The 19,628-nt window shown below is 45.3% G+C and overlaps 1 protein-coding gene across 1 annotated transcript in view; it reads left to right on the top strand.

Moving 5' to 3' along the window:
* Positions 1–16,645: 16,645 nt before the first annotated feature.
* RAP2A (RAP2A, member of RAS oncogene family) overlaps positions 16,646–19,628 on the top strand; it is a 109,076-nt gene continuing 106,093 nt past the window's right edge. Inside the window, exon 1 of the mRNA XM_033948037.1 lies at positions 16,646–17,635. Coding sequence (XP_033803928.1) covers positions 17,322–17,635 — 314 coding nt within the window. The 5' untranslated portion in view covers positions 16,646–17,321. The remainder of the gene's footprint in view (positions 17,636–19,628) is intronic.

Genomic DNA, 19,628 nt, shown 5'->3' with positions numbered 1-19,628 from the left:
AGTCTGGGAATGGAGAGACCATTCGTGCGGCTGCAGGAGGCGGCTTAACTTGTCCGCCAGGCAGTTATGCTCGCCCTGGATGTAAACCGCACGAAGAAAGATGTTGTGGCGGAACGCCCAATTCCAAAGGCGCAGAGCCTCCTTGCAGAGAGACAGGGAACCCGTACCCCCCTGCTTGTTGACGTAATACATCGCCACCTGGTTGTCCGTGTGTACCAGGACCACCTGATCCTGAAGCAAATAGCAGAAGGCCACCACCGCATTGTAAATGGCCCGAAGCTCCAACACGTTGATGTGGCAACGACAGTCCGCACTCGACCAAGGGCCCTGCGTATGCAGACCGTCGAGATGAGCCCCCCAAGCATACACCGAGGCATCCATGGTCAGGACCTTGTGATGCTGAGGAGCGAGAAAGTGCAACCCTCTGGAAAGATTGGAAGAGCTGGTCCACCAACGGAGCGAGTAACCTCAATGAGATGAGAAGCAGGATCCCAATCCTGTTGCCACTGAGAGGCCAGAGTCCACTGAGTAACCCTCAGATGTAGTCTCGTGAACGGTGTGACATGTACGGTCGAGGCCATATGCCCCAAGAGGAACATCATCTGCTTGGCCGAGACCGAAGCGCGCAGGGAAATCTGCTGGCTCAGCCGCACAAGCGTGGCCTGCCGAGGAGGAGGCAGGAAAGACTGAAGGCGAACCGTGTCCAGCACGGCCCCGATAAACTGGAGGGATTGGGAGGGGCACAACTGAGACTTTGGGAAGTTTACCTTGAACCCCAGACTCTGAAGGAAGGTAATAGTCTGACGGGTCGCTGAGATAACACCCTCCTTCATCGAGGTCTTGATCAACTGATCGTCGAGGTACGGAAAAACCTGAAGGCTCCTTGACCGCAGAGCCACCACCACCACCAAGAGGCACTTCATGAAGACTCGCGGGGAGGAAGCCAGCCCGAACGGGAGGACCCTGTACTGCAGATGCAGGTCCCCGACCTGGAAATGAAGGAACCGGCGACAAGCCGGATGAATCGGCACGTGAGTATATGCCTCCTTCAGGTCGAGGGAACACAACTAGTCGCCCTCATTCATCAACGGGTACAGAACAGGGAGCGAAAGCATCCTGAACCTTTCCCGAACCAGGAACTTGTTCAGCTTTCGGAGGTCCAGGATGGGACGGAGGTCCCCGGTCTTTTTGGGGACCAGGAAGTACCTGGAGTAAAACCCCCATCCTCGTTGAGAAGGGGGAACCTCCTCCACTGCCCGAAGGCGGAGGGCCCGAGCCTCCAGAAGGAGCAAGGGAAGCTGCGCCTGATTTGAAAGAGACACAATGGGAGAAGAGTCTGGAGGCAACTCCCAAAAGTTCAGCGAGTACCCCTCTCTGATAACGCTGAGAACCCAAGCGTCCGAGGTAATGCGGACCCAATAGGGGTAGAAAGCCTGAAGATGGCCCCCGATAGGAAGAGGAGCCAACGTCATGGCAGCGGGAGCCAGCCCCCTGCCGCCCAGCCAGTCAAAAAGACGGCGCAGGCTTAGACACAGCCTGGGTCTGAGGTTTCAGAGGAGCCCGCTGATGCTGCTGGCACCGAGGAGGTGGGTGAGAGAAGGCAGGGGTAGACTTCTGCAGGTACCACCAGGGCAGCAGCCGATAAGCCTTAGGAGGAGTGGGTTTCGGCTTGGGCCGCACCAACGAGGCAAAGGAATGCTCGTGCTCCAAGAGGTGCTTAGTGGCCGCCTCGATCGAGTCGTCAAAGAGTTCATTCCCCAAACAGGGAAGATTGGCCAAGCGATCCTGCAAATTGGGGTCCATATCGATGATGCGGAGCCACGCCAAATGACGTATGGCCACCGCAAAGGCGGAGACCCGAGAGGAGAGCTCAAACGCATCGTAAGCCGCATGGAACATGTGCAGACGCAGCTGCAAAAGAGAGTCCACCAGCTTACCAAACTCTGCACGGCAGGAGACGAGCAAGTTACCCTGAAAAGCGGGCAAGGACTTGACCAGGACCTTAAGATACGAGGTGAAGGTAAAATTATAGTTAAGAACCCAGTTGGCCATCATGGAGTTTTGGTAGAGGCGACTGCCAAACTTATCCATCGTCCTCCCCTCCCGGCCAGGTGGGACCGCTGCGGAGACCCTGGAGGGATGACTCTTTTTCAGAGAGGATTCCACCAGCAGGTACTGATGGGAAAGTTGCGCCTTTTCAATCCCCGGACATGGGACGGTCCGGTATCAAGACTCCATTTTAGATGGAATGGCCGGGACCGCGTAGGGGGTCTCCAAATTCCGAAAGAAAGCCTGGTGCAACACCGGATTCAAAGGGCGCCGCAAAGACTCCCGAGGCAGACACGGGAGGTCCATCTCCTCCAAAAACTCCTTGGTGTATTTTGAGTTGGACTGGAGTTCGAGATGGAGCGCCTTCCCCATGTCCTGAACAAACCGGGTGAAGGACGACAGCCAAGTGTCCGACCGGCCCTCGAGGAGGGTGGTCGAACGAGACCGAGGCGCCGCCGAAAAAGAGGGAGAAGCCTCCCGAAGAGTAATGCAGCGGCCTATCAGTGCCCAGTCCCGAGCCCCAAGACGCCCCGCTGAGGGACCAGGGCGGGGTTGAGGACTGCCGACGCCTCGAAGGTGGCCGAAGCGAGGACCCTGGGGTCCGAGGCACCGAGGTATGCCGACGCCGAGGCGACACTCCGCGGGAACACGGAAGAGACCCTTCGAAGCCGCGGGCTCCCGGAGTGGAGCCCCGGACCGGGAGGGCGACTTAAACAACCGGGGATTGGACAAAGACAACTCCGAAACCCGGAGATCACCGGCAGGGCGACCACCCGGGGACCTACCCCGTCTCGGGGGGGAGTCCCGGGGCCGTTTAGCCAAATGACGAGACAGGGTCGAGGCACGCCTTGACCGGCGCTTCGATCCCGTACGCTCCAAGAGATGAGGAGAAGAGTCCGAGGAGGAAAGGCACCGAGACCAACGCACCTTGCCCCGAGGGGCCTCGACACTAAGCTCAGGGTGGTCCAGCGCACGGGAGGTCGAGGCCGGGGTCAAATGGGCCAAAGCCGAGGAGAGCTCCGAGGAGATCATAGCCCTTAACATCTCCTGAAACATGGGCACCGAAAGCATCAAAGGCATATCAGGTGCAGCGGTGCATTCCACCGAGGGCGACCTCGAGGATGAGTATTCCCTGGAGGTGGAAACACGCTTTGAGGGCATGGCCAGTCTCGACGGGGCCGGTGGAAGAGCACTCCCACCATGAACGGCTGGAGACTCAGAGGTTGGCTTCCTTGCCAGCGCTGACCCTGAAGAGGAAGAAAGAGGGGACTTACCCGGAGCCGAGGTCTTCGATGCCGGGGTCGAGCCCTTCGAGGCTTAGGTCTTACTTGGGGCCGAAGTCTTCGAGGTTGAAGCCGAGGTCAAGGCCGAGACCGGAGCCGAAGCCAGGGCTGGATCCACAGCAAAAAGTTCAGCCATGCGGGCCCGACGACGTCACAGGGCTCGGTTTTGAAAAGTCGCACACCGCGGACAAGCATTGGTCGGGTGGTCAGCCCCCAGGCACAAAATACACCACCGATGCGGGTTGGTGATGGACAGCAGCCGACTGCACTGGGTGCACTTTTTAAACCCGGTAAGAGGCCGGGACATAGGAAAAAACAGGCCGCAGCCGATCGATGTCCAGCAGCCACGGCAATCCGGGAGCCCCCAGAAGCCGAGCCGAACGGATGTTTTTTTGGTTTTTTTTTTTACTAACAACGAAGGCAAAAAGGCGCACAGTGACTCCCAGTAAAAAACAAAGAAGCCACAGTGCTAGAAAGGCAAAGAACACACGGAGAGAAAAACGACAGGGCTTTCTGGCTCCGCGGAAAACTAAGAACTGAAGACCACGAGGAGGGGATGCGCCCTCTAGTGGAGCGGGAAGGCACAAACATGCGTGGTGCAGCACCAGCAAACTTGAAATCTTCAATCAAGTTTGCTTGAAAAGCTGTCCGCATCGGGGCTCCATGGATGACGTCACCCACATGTAGAGAATATGCTGCCTGTTTGTCCTGGGATAAAGTCGCATCCTGTTGTCCCCAAGCACAGCACCTTTTTAAAAAATTGTTACAGTGGGTTGCTCTCTTTCTGAAAACAGGATATTTTGGCGTCCCGAAGCTGTGCTTGGGGACAACGGGATAGGCTACCTAAAAATAGGATGGTCCCGTTCAAAACAGGACATATGGTCACGTTATGTATGTACAATGATGCTTCTTTCATTTAACTCCTGGGGGGAATTCTGCAAACTAAAAATTATGCTTGCACTGAACGATTTTCTACTGGCCACAGATAACATGGCAGTCGTTCACCGTGGGCGCTGCCCAAGTTAAGCTGATATTCAGCACTAACTGGGCATCGGCTAACTGTGAATATTCTGTTGGAGATAACTGGTTATCTACTACTACTACTACTACACTACACATTAACAATCTAAACTACCCCATTCAACCAACGATGAAGATCCTAGGAGTAATACTAGACCAAAGCCTAACCATGAAGGACCACATAGACTCCTTAATCAAAAGAGGGTTCTTCACTCTCTGGAAACTTAAGTCCATTAAGGCGTACTTCCACACTTCAGCTTTCAGAATGCTAGTACAATCCCTAATACTAAACCACCTGGACTATTGCAACATCACCCATCTGACGATCCCCCAGAAGCAAATGCAAAGACTACAACTGATACAAAATGCAGCAGTCAGGATGATTTTCGGGCTGAAGAAGTCCGATCACATAACCCCTTCTTACCGACTCCTACACTGGCTGCCGATGGAGGCGCGCACAAAGTTCAAGCTAGGATGTCTCTGCTTCAAAGTATTAAATGGTCTAGCCCCAAAATACATCACAGATCTCTTCTCATTCCCAACCAACAGACACGAAAGAAAAACACACATGAAATTTGTCTCCCCACCGGCTAGAGGGTGCAAATATAAGAGACACCATCAACAACTGCTATCATATCAAGCAGCCATATGGGGTAAAGACCTAGAAAAACTCATTGCACACACAAACAATTATGAAGAATTCAGGAAACACCTAAAAACTTACCTATTCTTGAAACACCTAGGCAACGAACCGGAACATCAACCCCCCTCGTAACATCATCACATAACTAAACTTGCAAACTGTTAACCCCAACCCCTAATCACTAACTACGAACACTCTATTCAAGTCACGGAATATTTCTACTTCTGTGCAAACAGCTTGGCACTTCCGGGCTTTGCAACACACAAACTGTTGTTAACATTATTAATATTATCAGATGTAGACTGCTTTACTCTTTAATTCATTGTACGAGATGTATACTGCTATACTCTTTAATTCATTGTACGTAAAGTTTCTCTTTATTGTATTTACATTTTCTTTTATTGTATTCACAATCTCTTTTACTGTAAACCGCCTAGAAGTCGCAAGATAGCTGGCGGTATATAAAAATAAAGTTATTATTATTATTATTACTTATCACTAATATAGCACTGAAAGGCGTACGCAGCATTGTACATTTTGACATTTATAGATGGTCCCTTGGAAGAGCTTACAGTCTAACTTGGACAGACAGACATGACATATAGAGTTGGGGATGCAGAACCCAAGGTGAGAGGAGTGCTCTTCAACATCTTTATAAATGATCTAGACATTGGTACGACGAGTGAGGTGATTAAATTTGCGGACGATACAAAATTATTCAGAGTAGTGAAGACACAGGGGGATTGCGAAGATCTGCAACGTGACATAATCAGGCTCAAGGAATGGGCATCGACATGGCAGATGAGGTTCAACGTGAATAAGTGTAAAGTGATGCATGTCAATAACAAAAAACTCATGCACGAATACAGGATGTCTGGGGCGGTACTTAGAGAGACCTCCCAGGAAAGGGACTTAGGAGCTCTGATCGACAAGTCGATGAAGCCGTCCATGCAATATGTGGTGGCAGCGGTGAAAAGGGCGAACAGAATGCTAGGAATGATAAAAAAGGAGATCATGAACAGATCGGAGGTTATCATTCCGCTGTACCGGGCCATGGTGCACCCTCACCTGGAGTACTGCGTACAGCACTGGTTGCCGCACATAAAGAAGGACACAGTACTATTTGAAAGGGTCCAGAGAAGAGCAACTAAAATGGTTAAGGGGCTGGAGGAGTTGCCATACAGTGAGAGATTAGAGAAACTGGGCCTCTTCTCCCTCGAACAGAGGAGATTGAGAGGGGACATGATCGAAACATTCAAGATAATGAAGGGAATAGACTTAAGAGATAAAGGCAGGTTGTTCACCCTCTCCAAGGTAGAGAGAATGAGAAGGCACTCTCTAAAGTTAAAAGGGGATAAATTCCGTACAAACGTAAGGAAGTTCTTCTTTACCCAGAGAGTGGTAGAAAACTGGAACACTCTTCCGGAGTCTGTCATAAGGGAAAACACCCTCCAAGGATTCAAGACAAAGTTAGACAAGTTCCTGCTGAACAAGGACGTACGCTGGTAGGGCTAGTCTCAGTTAGGGCGCCGGTCTTTGACCAAAGGGCCGCCGCGTGAGCAGATTGCTGGGCATGATGGACCACTGGCATTTCTTATGTTCTTATATTACCACCAATACATATAAAGCTAGGCCTGATGAAACAATTTGTAAAGGCTTTGAATAAAGACAGTTCATGCATTGAATATGTGGAGGGGCATAATCAAAACATATGTCTAAGTCCGATTTGGACTTATGGCGCTAGTCGCTCAAAGTCGGTAGGGCACAAATGTCCATTCTTGAAAAATATGTCTAAAGTATACTTTTTTTGAAAATTGTTCATCAGTACGTCTAGGTGTTTGATCATCTAGACCACCACTAAGTCTCCTCAGTTTTCCCTGCCTCCACCGCGGCCGACGTCAGAATTCAGCGATGCTGCAGTGTCTCCATCCCAGGAAGGGTCGGGGTTGACGCACAGAGAGGGAGTAACCTGCAGACTGACGCTGAGGTTGGAACTATCCAGGGAGCGATGGGATCGAGCTCCTCCACGGTGGTTACTTTGGAGGGAGTTTGGAGTGTTCTACAAAGGCTGGAAATGGCAGCTACGAAATCAACGGTGGAATTTTCAATGGTTGTGAGTAAAATTGATGATTTGACTAAATCCGTGGAATGCATAAGGAATGATACAAATAGGCTTGACCAGGTGGAAAAAGAGATATCATCTCTTCAGAATTTAACTGGGAGCTTGACAAAAGATAAACTTTTTATTCATAGGAAAATTGAACAAATTGAAAACTTTAACAGAAGGATGAATCTTAGATTGTTAAATTTTCCTAAGGCTACAGGAGTAACACCGGGCAACATGTTTAAAAAATATTTGTCAGAAGTATTAACATTTCCACTTGAAACAATGCCACCCATTAATCGTATATATTATCTTCCTGAAAAAAAAGAAATTTGAATCAACCTGAAGCCAAAAAAACACAATCTTTGGAAACTGCTAACCTTTCTGATTTACTGGAAAAATCTTTAGAAATTCAATCCCATCCTACCCTTCTTGTCTCGTTTGTTTTTGAACAGGACCTAAATTCTGTGATGTGTATGTTTTTTTGTTTTTCTCAAGCTTTGTTTCTTTGACAGAGAATTTGGGTCTATCCAGATGTCACTAAATCTACTCGGGACCGAAGGAAATTATTCCTAAACATGAGACAAGAGGTCACGGCACTAGTAGCTTCTTTTTTGTTGAGTTACCCATGTAAATACTATGTAAAGTATGCTGGGATTAAATATACCTTTTTTGCCCCTGATCAGCTTAAAGCCTTTGTAGATACTAAGAAACTGCTCCATTAAATCAGGGACAATTAATTTAATTGCAGATGTTGTTATAACCCGTTAAGCATATGCCTTAATTCAAAGTATAACTTTAATTGATCTCCTTATCTTTTGGGTTCCCTCTGAACTTTATTTGTGGTCTAAGGAAGAGATTACAATTATTATTTTTGGATTGTAGATTTCTATTATTTGTTAATTCTTTATTCTCTGTATTTCTTGAACAAGTGGATGCTTGTAATTATATTGGTAAAATCAATAAAATAAATGATTAAAAAAATAGACCACCACTATGTCTATCTTTATACCACATTCTTGTCCAAATATTCGTCCAAGTCCCAAATGTCCAGAACAAGACCTTTTGGAAGCGGAAGGGGCCAGCAATATGATGGTAACAAAGCAGTGGGACACCTTACAGGGCACTGCTATGAACTTCACAAAAAGGTTGCCACTTAAACATCTCACCAGAACTCCCAAATAAGTAATGTTGAGCCCCCTAAACACCCCCAAAACCCACTATACCCACCTGTCTACAATTTCAATAACCCTTATGGCTGCATATGGCAGTATAGTAGAGTTTTGGGGGTTTATGGTGGGCTCACATTTTCCACCATGAATGTAATGGTTAGAGTGGCTTATGGTAGAGGTCTTCCTCTCTATGGTTCACTAGCCCCCCCCCCCCCACCCCCAAGCTACTTAAGAGACCTCTATGAAGCTCTACTAGGCTTTTCTATAGCAGGTGCTGATGTTCCAGAGACAGGTATGTATGTTTTGTATTCTCATTTTTATGGTGTTGTGAGGGGGTCAGTGATCACTGGGGGTGTTTGGGGGGGGGATCTGTACTTTGTGTCTGCAGTGGTTATCTGGTCACTTTGGATACCTTCTTGGCACTTAGACCTGGTTTTAGATTGCCTAAGTCACAATGTATAAGTTCCATTCAGGCAGCCTCATAAGAACATAAGAACTGCCATCTCTGGATCAGACCTTCGGTCCATCAAGTCCAGCGATCCGCACATGCGGAGGCCTAGCCAGGTGTACACATGGCGTAATTTTAGTCACCCATATCCCTCTATGCCTCTCGTAAGGAGATGTGCATCTAGTTTGCTTTTAAATCCTAGAACGGTGGATTCCGCAATAACCTCCTCTGGGTGTCCACCACTCGTTGCGTGAAGCAGAACTTCCTGATATTTGTCCTGGACTTGTCCCCCCTTAGCTTCAGTCCATGTCCTCTTGTTCATGTCACATTGGACATTGTAAATATTTTTTTTTCCTGCTCTATTTTGTCGATTCCTTTCAGTATTTTGAAAGTCTCGATCATATCCCCTCACAGTCTCCTTTTCTCATGGGAGAACAATCCCAGTCTCTTAAGTCGTTCCTCGTATTCAAAGTTCTCCATACTTTTTATTAGCTTCGTTGCTCATCTCTGCACCCTCTCCAGCAGTTTTATATCTTTCTTTAGGTTGGGAGACCAATGTTGAACACAGTATTCCAAGTGTGGTCTGACCATTGCCCTATAAAGCGGCATTATAACTTTCTCCGATCTACTCATGATTCCTTTCTTTACCATGCCTAAATTCTATTTGCTTTCTTTGCCGCTGCCGCACATTATGCCAACGGTTTCAGGGTCCTATCTATCAGTACACCCAGGTCCTTTTCTTGTTTGCTCTTACCCAGAGTTGCACCTGACATTCTATACTCGTGTTCCTCGTTCTTTCTGCCTAAATGCATTACTTTGCACTTTTCCACATTAAACTTCATCTGTCATTTCTCCGCCCATTTCTCTAACTGACACAAGTCACTTCTGCGATCTGATTGCCTGGCATAGCTTTGTGTAGTCTACAAACTTGATGATCTCACTGGATGTTCCTTCTTCTAGGTCATTGATGAAAATATTAAATAAGATGGGCCCATGTACCGAGCCCTGGGGCATACCGCTAGTCACTTTCTCCCAGTCTGAGAACTTCCCATTTATGCCCACTCTCTGCTTTCTGTTCTCCAGCCATTTGCCTATCCATCTTAGTACATTTCCCTCTATTCCATGGCTTTGTAGTTTCCTGAGAAGTCTTTCATGTGGAACCTTGTCAATTATCCCTGCAATACGATTAAGTCTAGGTCGGCTCAAGTCCTGCCCAAATCCCGCCTTCATCACTCCTCTAAAAACGCCCCTTTCAGCTCTGGGCACACAGCGGCATTCAGAGGCCTAAAATGTCCCTGGATATATCTAAAAACGCCATTTTGATTATCAGCACTTGGATGACCTGTCTTTTAGATTATCCAAGTGTCGACTTGGGCGGGGTTTTAGATGTATTTCAGTTTCGATTATGAGCCCCATAGTGCATATGTTAACTGGACTTATCATGGAAAAACTGAAGACAGCAATTTTTGATGGTCCACATATTAAACAACTTATAAATGACCCACATTTCATAGCATCAGTGAATGAAATCGAAACATGTGCCTGGTCTTCATTTGTTCTTGTTGTGAAAAACTTTCTTGGCATCAAGAAGGCAGACGACTACACACAATATACTCTTTCATTTCAACAGGCTTGGCTGTTACATGAGTGTTATAGTCTATTATCTGCACAGTCGCTTAGATTGCTTTCCAGAAAACCTTGGTGACTTAAGCGAAGAGCAAGGTGAAAGATTTAACCAAGACATAATAACAATGGAAGCCAAGGAAGATGGGATGTACACGTGATGGCAGTCTATTTTTGGAATCTTATGCGGGATTGTCCTGGCAGATCCCACTCTCAGAAGTCTTACAAAAGGAGCTTCTTGTGTGTTGAATGACTGGAAAGTTTGTATCATAAACTTGTGCTTTTGGTATGAAATTAAGTAGATTTTCATGTTGTACACTTTTTATTAAATTTTTACTATGTTTCCTTCATATTTAAAAGATATTAATTTAAATACTACATTAAAATATCCTGATTTTTTAAATGGGTGAGCAGAGTGAAGAGTTGTATATGGCACAAGTTCTGTATCTCTAAAACTAGAGCTGATAGGAGAAAACTGGTGCTATTTTTGGAACCAGCAGGTCAAATATACCCAGAAACAGGTCTAACATTTGAGGCACCAAAATGAGTGTTGGCCAGAGTAATAAGAGGGAGATGAGAGATATTAAGTTTAATTTGACTATCTGGGGAAGTGAAATATATATATATATATATAACACATCATTTAAGTTTGAAATTTCTGTAAATATACAATATTGTAAATATACATTCTGTAAACATATATTAACTAACATGCAAATATTTTATCAGTTTCTATTATTACTACTACTAGTACTTATCGCTTATATAGCGCTGAAGGTGTACACGGCGCTGTACATTTTGACATTTATAGACAGTTTTTGCTCAAAAGAACTTACAATCTAACTTGGACAGACCTACATGACATACGGGGTTGGGGATGTCCTGATTTTTTAAATGGGTGAGCAGAGTGAAGAGTTGTATATGGCACAAGTTCTATATCTCTAAAACTAGAGCTGATAGGAGAAAACTGGTGCTATTTTTGGTGAAGAATGTATTGATCTTTGGTGAAGAATGTATTGATCTTTGTCAAATAATTTTCTTATTTTTCGTAGGTTGCGCATGGTGAAGAATACTTTTTGGGTAGTTTTGTTGACACAAATCAACAAAACTACCCAAAAAGCATTCTTCACCATGCGCAACCTACGAAAAATAAGAAAATTCTTTGATAAAGATCAATACAGGATCATAGTCCAATCCCTTGTGCTAGGACTTGTAGACTACTGCAATAGCTTCTATCTATCATGTCCCACCAACATGATAAAACAACTACAGACCGTTCAGAACACAGCTCTCAGACTTATCTATTCTCTTGGAAAATTAGACCACATCACCAATGCCTATCTAGACTCTCACTGGCTACCGATACGAGCACAAACCCAATTCAAATTATACTGTCTACTATTTAAAGTAACCTACGGAACAGCACCCATCTACTTAAACAACCGCCTACACTGAAATCTTTCTCCCAGAATGAGAGCCCAGATCCCATTCACCTACCCTCCACTCAACGGCACTCGTCGCAAGAAACTATACGACAATCTCCTAGCAGGCAGCGAAACTTGACCCCGCCATCTCCAAGCTGCTGACCAAAACAACTGACTTTAAAGCGTTCCGAAAAGAAATCAAAACACTACTATTCAAAAAACACATCCCATCAACCTAATCTCCCCCTTTCCCATCTAAACTGTATATTCCTCACAAATATACCATCCCTCTGGCAACTTCTAGTCAAGTCTCCATACTAAATCCTCAATATATAACCAAATTCCAGCTTTCTTTTAAAGTACTGTAACCTGCTTGATTGGTCTCCTCAATGTCTTAAAACGTCTGAAACCTCAATATGTAACCTCTATTTGTAACCTGAAACCTGCTTTCTTTAATGTTATTTAATTCTCCTGGAAATGTCCAGCTATCTTCTAATGTAATCTGCTTAGAACTGCAAGGTACAGGCGGAATAGAAATCGCTAATGTAAACACACCTGTTCCTAAAGTATCTAGACAACTGATCCTCTCTTCTCTCTCCCCTCTATAGCGATTAACTTGTTCTATTGATCACTCTCGCCTTAAAAATGGATTTCCTGTCCTATTAACCCTCTTTCTTCCTCCCCTCTTAAAGTCAATCAATTTGTACCTTTGCTTAATATTTGTAAACCGCATAGAACTTCACGGTATTGCGGTATATAAGCTGTTATTATTATTATTATAATGTAATGTAATGGATGTGAGAGGAGTTAGGAGTCGAAAGCACTCTCGAAGAGGTGGGTTTTTAATTGGGCCTTAAACACTGCCAGAAGCTGAGTTTGCCATAGGGATTCGGGCAGCTTGTTACAAGCATACAGTGCAGCAAGGTAGATGGGACAGAATCTGGAGTTGGCAGTTGAAGAGAAGGGCACAGATAGGAGAGGAGCTCACGGGGGGAATCACAGGGGGAGTTAAGCAAAGAGAGATAGTGAGGGACAACTGAGTGAGTGCATTTGTAGGTCAGTAAGAGGAGTTTGAATTGTATCTGGAAACAGATGGGGAGCCAATGAAGTGACTTTAGAAGAGGGGTAATGTGAATAGAGCGGCTCTTCTGGAATATGAGTCATGCAGCTGAATTCTGGATGGATTGGAGGGTAGTGAGATGGCTAAGTGGAAAGCCTGAGAGTAGTGAGTTGCAGTAGGCGTGAGGTGATGAGGGCATGGATAAGTGTTTTGGTAACATTCTCAGAGAGGAAGGGTCGGATTTTGGTAATATTATAGAGGAAGAAGTGGCAGGTTGTAGCAAATGCTATGTCTGAGTGGTGAAGGAGAGAGAAGAGTCAAAGGTGACCCCAAGATTATGAGCAGACAAAACAGAAAGGATGAGAGTGTTGTCCACGGAAATGGAGAACGAAGGAAGCGGAGAGGCGAGTTTAGGCAGGAAGATGAGCAACTCTGTTTTAGCCATATTCAGTTTTAGATGGCGGTGAGACATCCAGGTGACAATGTCGAACAGGCAGGCTGAGACTCTGGTCTGGGTTTCAGTAGAGATATTTGGTACAGAGAGGTAGATCTGGGAGTCATCAGCATAGAGTTGATACTGGAAACCATGGGAGGAGATCAGCGCTCCAAGTGAGCAAGTGTAGGGATGATGGAGCACAGCAGTTGATTGTATGAGGATGTTAGGGCAAGGAACATAGAAACGAAGGAGTCAGAGGGGTTATTGACATAGATATTGAAGTCACCAAGGATGAGAACATATGAGGCAATAGACTTTTGTTAAAACTGGGCATTAATGTATTATGGTCTCCAGAATATGTGCTGCATGGCCTTTATTTTCCTTTCACAGAGTTATGTTCGGAAGTTGAATATATTGCTCCAATATGGCTTTTACAGTTAAGCAATAGAAACTTAATAAAGCATTCACATTCCTACATGACTCTCCTATCCCCTGCTGACAGATTGACATGTCAAAATGAGTAGTACATGAAGAAAGGAAATCCAGAAATAGAGCAAGTGTTCAGCACGGTATGATATACAGCAGACTGTATTATGACTGAAAATGTTTCTATATAGCATGCCTTGCTCATACATTTTGAGTCTATGATAAATCGGTTGTCACATATAAATCTTTGCTGTAATTTCTCCTAATAATAAACATGTAAAAAATAGGCATTTGAAAAAATATCTTGGTATCTAAAGATAATGAAATAAAATCCATCCACTGGAAACACAAACAGCGGATACAGGCATGCCGGCTTCCTAGGCAGGATTAGTTCTGTATAGCAAAATCCATAAATATGCAAGATACACGGCTCATGGGGAACAATTTACATGGGTTATAAGTTTACTGCCATATCTCTGTCATTACTTATGCACTTACATATTTGGCTGATTGAGGAAAGCCTAGAAATTCATTAAATCTAACCTTCTTCTAATTGTCTAATGTGGTTCATAAAAGGCTGGTGTCTTCAATCACAGTTTCTATTAAGCATGGCTCTGTTGGATAATGCCCCTGAGGAATAATCACTAGGGATTCAAGTTATCCAGGTTTGTGACATCTTATGCAAATGGGTATTTATTAATTTCATTGACTATAAAAGCTTATCCTCTGAGGAGACAGCACAACTTGTAAAAGCCCCCATTGTGTTGATTTACATCTACTCCACTCAGTATTTTATAGACCTCTATCATGTTACCCCTGAGCTGTCTCTTCTCTAAGCTGAAGAGCCCTAGCCACTTTAGCCTTTCCTCATAGGGAAGTCATCTCATCCCTTTTATCATTTTCATTGCCCTTCTCTGTATCTTTTCTAATTATACTACAACTACTACTATTTATCATTTATACAGTGCTGAAAGGTGTACGTTACTAAAAATTATTATTAATTGGATGGAACTTAACCAATAATACATATCCCTCTCTGGCTTAGAGAAATATGTATTATAAAGAACTATTAATTTTGGGAAAGTTAGTTTGCTTGATTAACACTTAGCTCTGTAACCATAATTAAATATACAGTGGAACCTCGGTTTGCAAGTAACCCGGTTTGCGAGTGTTTTGCAAGACGAGCAAAACACTCCCACAAACCTTAACGCGCAAAACGAACACTGTCCCACTAAACGAGCACCCCCCCACTCGAACCGGCATCGCACCCCCCGCCCGCGAACGCCCCCCCCCCCCCCCAAGAACCACATCATACCTCTGTGCTGGAAGCGGCATTCGCCCACCCAAACAAGCTCCTTACCCCATCTGCTGCGTGCTGGTGCCAGTTAAGGAAAGATCCCGCCTCTTGCCTGGTCTGGGCCTTGAGCATCTGCGCATGCTCAAGGCCTTCTGGCTCTCGTTCTCTCTGCCTGGGTGTATTGCGGCAGAGGGAAAGATTCAGGACAGCGCAGGCAGCCTGTGAAAATGGCTGCTGTACCAGCTCCCCTTCCGGGAGCTGTTACAGGGGAAAGCACCCTCCAGGGATTCAAGACAAGGTCAGAGAAGTTCCTGCTGATCTGGAACATACGCAGGTAAGGCTAGACTCAATCAGGGCACTGGTCTTTGACCTAAGGGCTGCCGCGTGAGCAGACTGCTGGGCACGATGGACCACTGGTCTGACCCAGCAGCGGCAATTCTTATGTTTTTATTTCAATTTGAAAGGAGACCAAAAGGTGAGAAGGGAGAAAGAGAGATGGTCAGAAGGGGAAGAGATGCCTGGACAGTGAAGCCCCCTGGAGCTGTTTTAAATTAACCCAAGGATGGGGTGGAGATGGGGAAGGATGAGAGCAGGGAAAAACGCAGACCAGGGGAAATGTTGCATTGCAAGGGGCAGATAGGAGGAAGGGAGAAATGTTACACTGGGAGGGAGGAGAGATATGTCAGATTCCAGAGAAGGTTGATGGAAGAAGGCAGAGAAAGATGCCAGACTATGGACTTTTCCTCCAGGAACTTGTCCAAACCTTTCTTAAAACCAGCTAAGCTTGCACTTGCACTATTTTAGAATAATATATATGCACCTATGTGTTTTTATAAAATAGTGCTTAAGTAGGCACTTTGGCCTAGGCACCCTGTTATAAAATTATCCTCATAAAATGTGCCTATTCCAACAAGAAAAATGCAATATATTAAAAAAAAAACAAAAAAGGTCAACAATAATAATAAACACTACATGGCTTCCTGTTTTCATTACAGAAAACTTAACACTAGTGCCAAAAAGCATAGAAGATGACAAGTTCATCATGGGCAGCATTCAACTACTCACTACCTGCTCTCTTTGTCATGCCTAATCTGTCAACTGTTCAAAAGCCATTAAATCCTTGTTTGCAGAAATATTTCAAATACTGCTCTTTAAGCTTTGCAGATCCCTTCTAACCTTCTTAATTTGCATACAAATATTCACATCTACTCTAAAGACACAAGTCTTTGACAGCTTGAGACTAGGGCTGTTTACAGCTACTCATGTTTCTTATTCCAATACATTAGACACCTCTTGAATGGTCTCTAAATGATCCCTTTAAAAAATCACATAAAACTATATTTTATTCAAAAATAGGGCTCTTAGAAATCTTCTCTGATACATCACTATGTTAAAGTACTTTACAAAGCCAAAAGACTATCTCACTGAATGGAACAGTTAGGAGACATTCCTCTAATTATAAAAAGCACACCATTGAATAAAACAAAGTGTTTTATGAAACAACAACAACAGCACAATCAGCAGCAGCGACTCCTCCTTCTCTTAGCCACAGCAGCAGCAACAACCACATGCAATCAATGGAAGCGCAGTCTGGTCAGAATATCAACACAGTGCGCACGCCTCGGACGTTTTCGATTTGTTTTCTTCGTCACATGATTCATGCTTCTATTTTGGATTGGTCGGTGGGCGTTGTACCGTGGATCTTTGAAACGAGAGGTACCAGCAGTTGCCTAGTTACAGGGAAGTGATGATCCCTGCGGTCCCTATAGAGCTGTGCACGCCTACTTCCCAAGCGCTGAAGCTTGTTGCTGCCTCTACCCACGTTTTCTTTAAGGAATGATCGGGTTACTGTAGCCTGAAGCGATTCTAGAGGGTTGGTTCGACTGCATCACGTGATTCGAGTTTTCCGGCCAGTCCTCGAGCCGGCTTGCGCCCCCGTTGGGTAGGTGGAGCAGGAAGGCGAGAAAGAGGAGGTGGTGATGGAAGTAGCTGTTACCAAGACTACAGTGAGAGAATGAGACAAGGAGGGGCTCCTCTGTGGAGCGGGCAGCGCAGGAGCGCGCGCGCCGCCCAAACCTAACAGAGTGGGGCGGGCGCGAGGCCGGCTCGAGCGCCGCCACTGCAGCTTAACCGGCATCTGCTGCGGGACGGAGCAGGACGGGGGAATCTGCGCCTCGTGCCCCGGGCCACGTTGCCCGGGTGCTGCCCATGCCTAGGGACGACGCTGCTCAGTGGTGGCGGGAGAAGGCGGCGGAGGGCGAGAGGGACGGGAAGAGGCGGTGGCGGAGAAGGAGGAGGAGAAGGGTGTGAGTGCATGTCGGAGGAGGAGGGGGACGATGCGCGAGTACAAAGTGGTCGTCCTGGGCAGCGGCGGGGTTGGCAAGTCCGCCCTGACCGTGCAGTTCGTGACGGGGACTTTCATTGAGAAGTACGACCCGACCATTGAGGACTTCTACCGCAAGGAGATCGAGGTTGACTCGTCCCCCTCCGTGCTGGAGATCCTGGACACTGCCGGCACGGAACAGTTCGCCTCCATGAGGGACTTGTACATCAAGAACGGCCAGGGCTTCATTCTGGTGTATAGTCTGGTCAACCAGCAGAGCTTCCAGGACATCAAACCCATGCGAGACCAGATCATCCGGGTGAAGCGGTGAGTGAGGAGCGGGGCAGGGGACGGGAGGAGCGCCCGCAGCGAGGCGTGCACGGTGCTCGATCAACTTCCACACCGCTCCTAGGGAAGTCCCGCTACTATGTTTTATTAAGATTCTCCTTTGAGACCGATGCCTAAAAGTTTGATTTAAAAAATAAAGCAAAGTGATGTAGTAACGTGTAGGTTTTCCTTGCGCTCCAATATACTGTACATATATATATGAAGGAGCTAGTTAGTATCAACAAGCATTCTCTGCATGTGTAATGTGCTTTTCTCTCCCCCTTTTTCTGGAATGGGAGCTTGCCCCACTTCATTGAGATGAGGTTTCCCTGTCACTTCCGTGGTTTTTCCATTATTGGGGTACTGGTGGGGTTCTCCCCCTACTGTCTGCTCTCCGTATGGCAATCGGCTTGCTTCCAGCGCTCATCGCAAGGGCAAACCCCTGGCTTTCCATACAGTGATACAAAGGTGATATGGATTGTAGAATGGCCCCCAAGCCTTAGCTTTGGTATATGTTTGCAGTTATAGAAGCTACACTGCATGGATAAATAGATTTTAACAGGAGAAAATGTTAAATGTCATGCCAGAATCCCCCACCACATCAATGGATAGCTATACATATCAGTCTTGGATCTGCCTCCGAGTGAATCAAGGAATGTTCAAGATCAGTTAAGCAATGTTGTCTATACAGACCTGAATTTGAAAAGGTTGGCAATGTAACTTAAATATTTACAGATAACGTTCACCTTCCTTCTTTAAGGATCGAAAATGCCTTAGTCCCCCTCATTCTTTTATAGAGGAAAACCAAAGCCTCCTGTAGTGGAGCATGCACGTCTTGTCATTTTAGTTCCTGTAAGAGCACAGTTTAGGCATCCTACCTTTCATTCTGCTGGAGGTTCAAAATCTTTTCAGATAATTGACTCTGGTACTGGTTAGATTTAGCTCATGAGTATTATTAAAGGCTAACATATCTTAATTATGAATTTGGAAAATCTGTATAAAATAAATTTTGTTATTAATTCCAGTATTCCATGTTTGGTTGAACGTTGATTTTCAGCTTTTAATGAGTTTGTTGAAATTTGAGGAAGTGATTTTAGAAGGTCACAAAAGGTCTGGCTTTCAAGGTAACACACAGATTAATGTAAATATTCCATAAATATTCAATGTGGATATCCTGAAAAACAGACCTGCTTGTGGTCCTCTAGAATGAATTTGCTCATGCTTATTTCAGAACTATACTGTGTCCTACCACAATGCATCTTTGTGACTACAAAGTGGCAACAGCAGGTAATGAACACAGAATACTCGGGCCTTCCTTAAATATGCATATCTTTGCTGCCGCACAACAGGTGTAAGCAAATGTGTAGCAGTTTTCAGACTCAATTTTAAAACCGACCCTTTATTTTACTGTGACATTGGTGAAATTAGCTGCAGACAAAATGCATACCATCCTGGCAGTAATGTATATGGTACTTTTTATGCAGACTTGCCCTGCATTATTACTCTTATTCTGATCCCAAGTATAATCTACTAATTGAAATAGCCTGACATTTATGTAATTTGATTATATGCCTATAAAAAAAATACAGATGTAGTACCAAAATTATTTTTATTTGTAGTATATTATGGACTAGTACATTGTTTAGTGGGGGAATGCTACCCCCCTTTTTTCACAAAACCGTAGCACTTTTTTTAGCGCCAGCTGCGGCAGTAACAGCTCCAACACATAGAATTCCTATGAGCATCAGAGCTGTTACCTCTGCGGCTGGCGCTAAAAACCATGCTACATTTTTGTAAAAGGGGAGGGGGGTATTTTACTTAATATTTGTTTTGAATGTGGAATAAATCTGTGTTGGGATAAGTTGCAGACATTTAAAATGTTATGTTAGCATAAATGGCATTTTGTTTCTATGACACAGTGACAGAATTTGTCACCATCCCCATCCCCGCGGATAACCGTGGGAAACCATCCCCTTGTCATTCTTTAAGGAGA

Source organism: Geotrypetes seraphini, chromosome 6, assembly GCF_902459505.1.
Source record: "Geotrypetes seraphini chromosome 6, aGeoSer1.1, whole genome shotgun sequence".
Lineage (NCBI taxonomy): Eukaryota > Metazoa > Chordata > Amphibia > Gymnophiona > Dermophiidae > Geotrypetes > Geotrypetes seraphini.
This window is presented reverse-complemented; position numbering and strand designations above follow the sequence as displayed.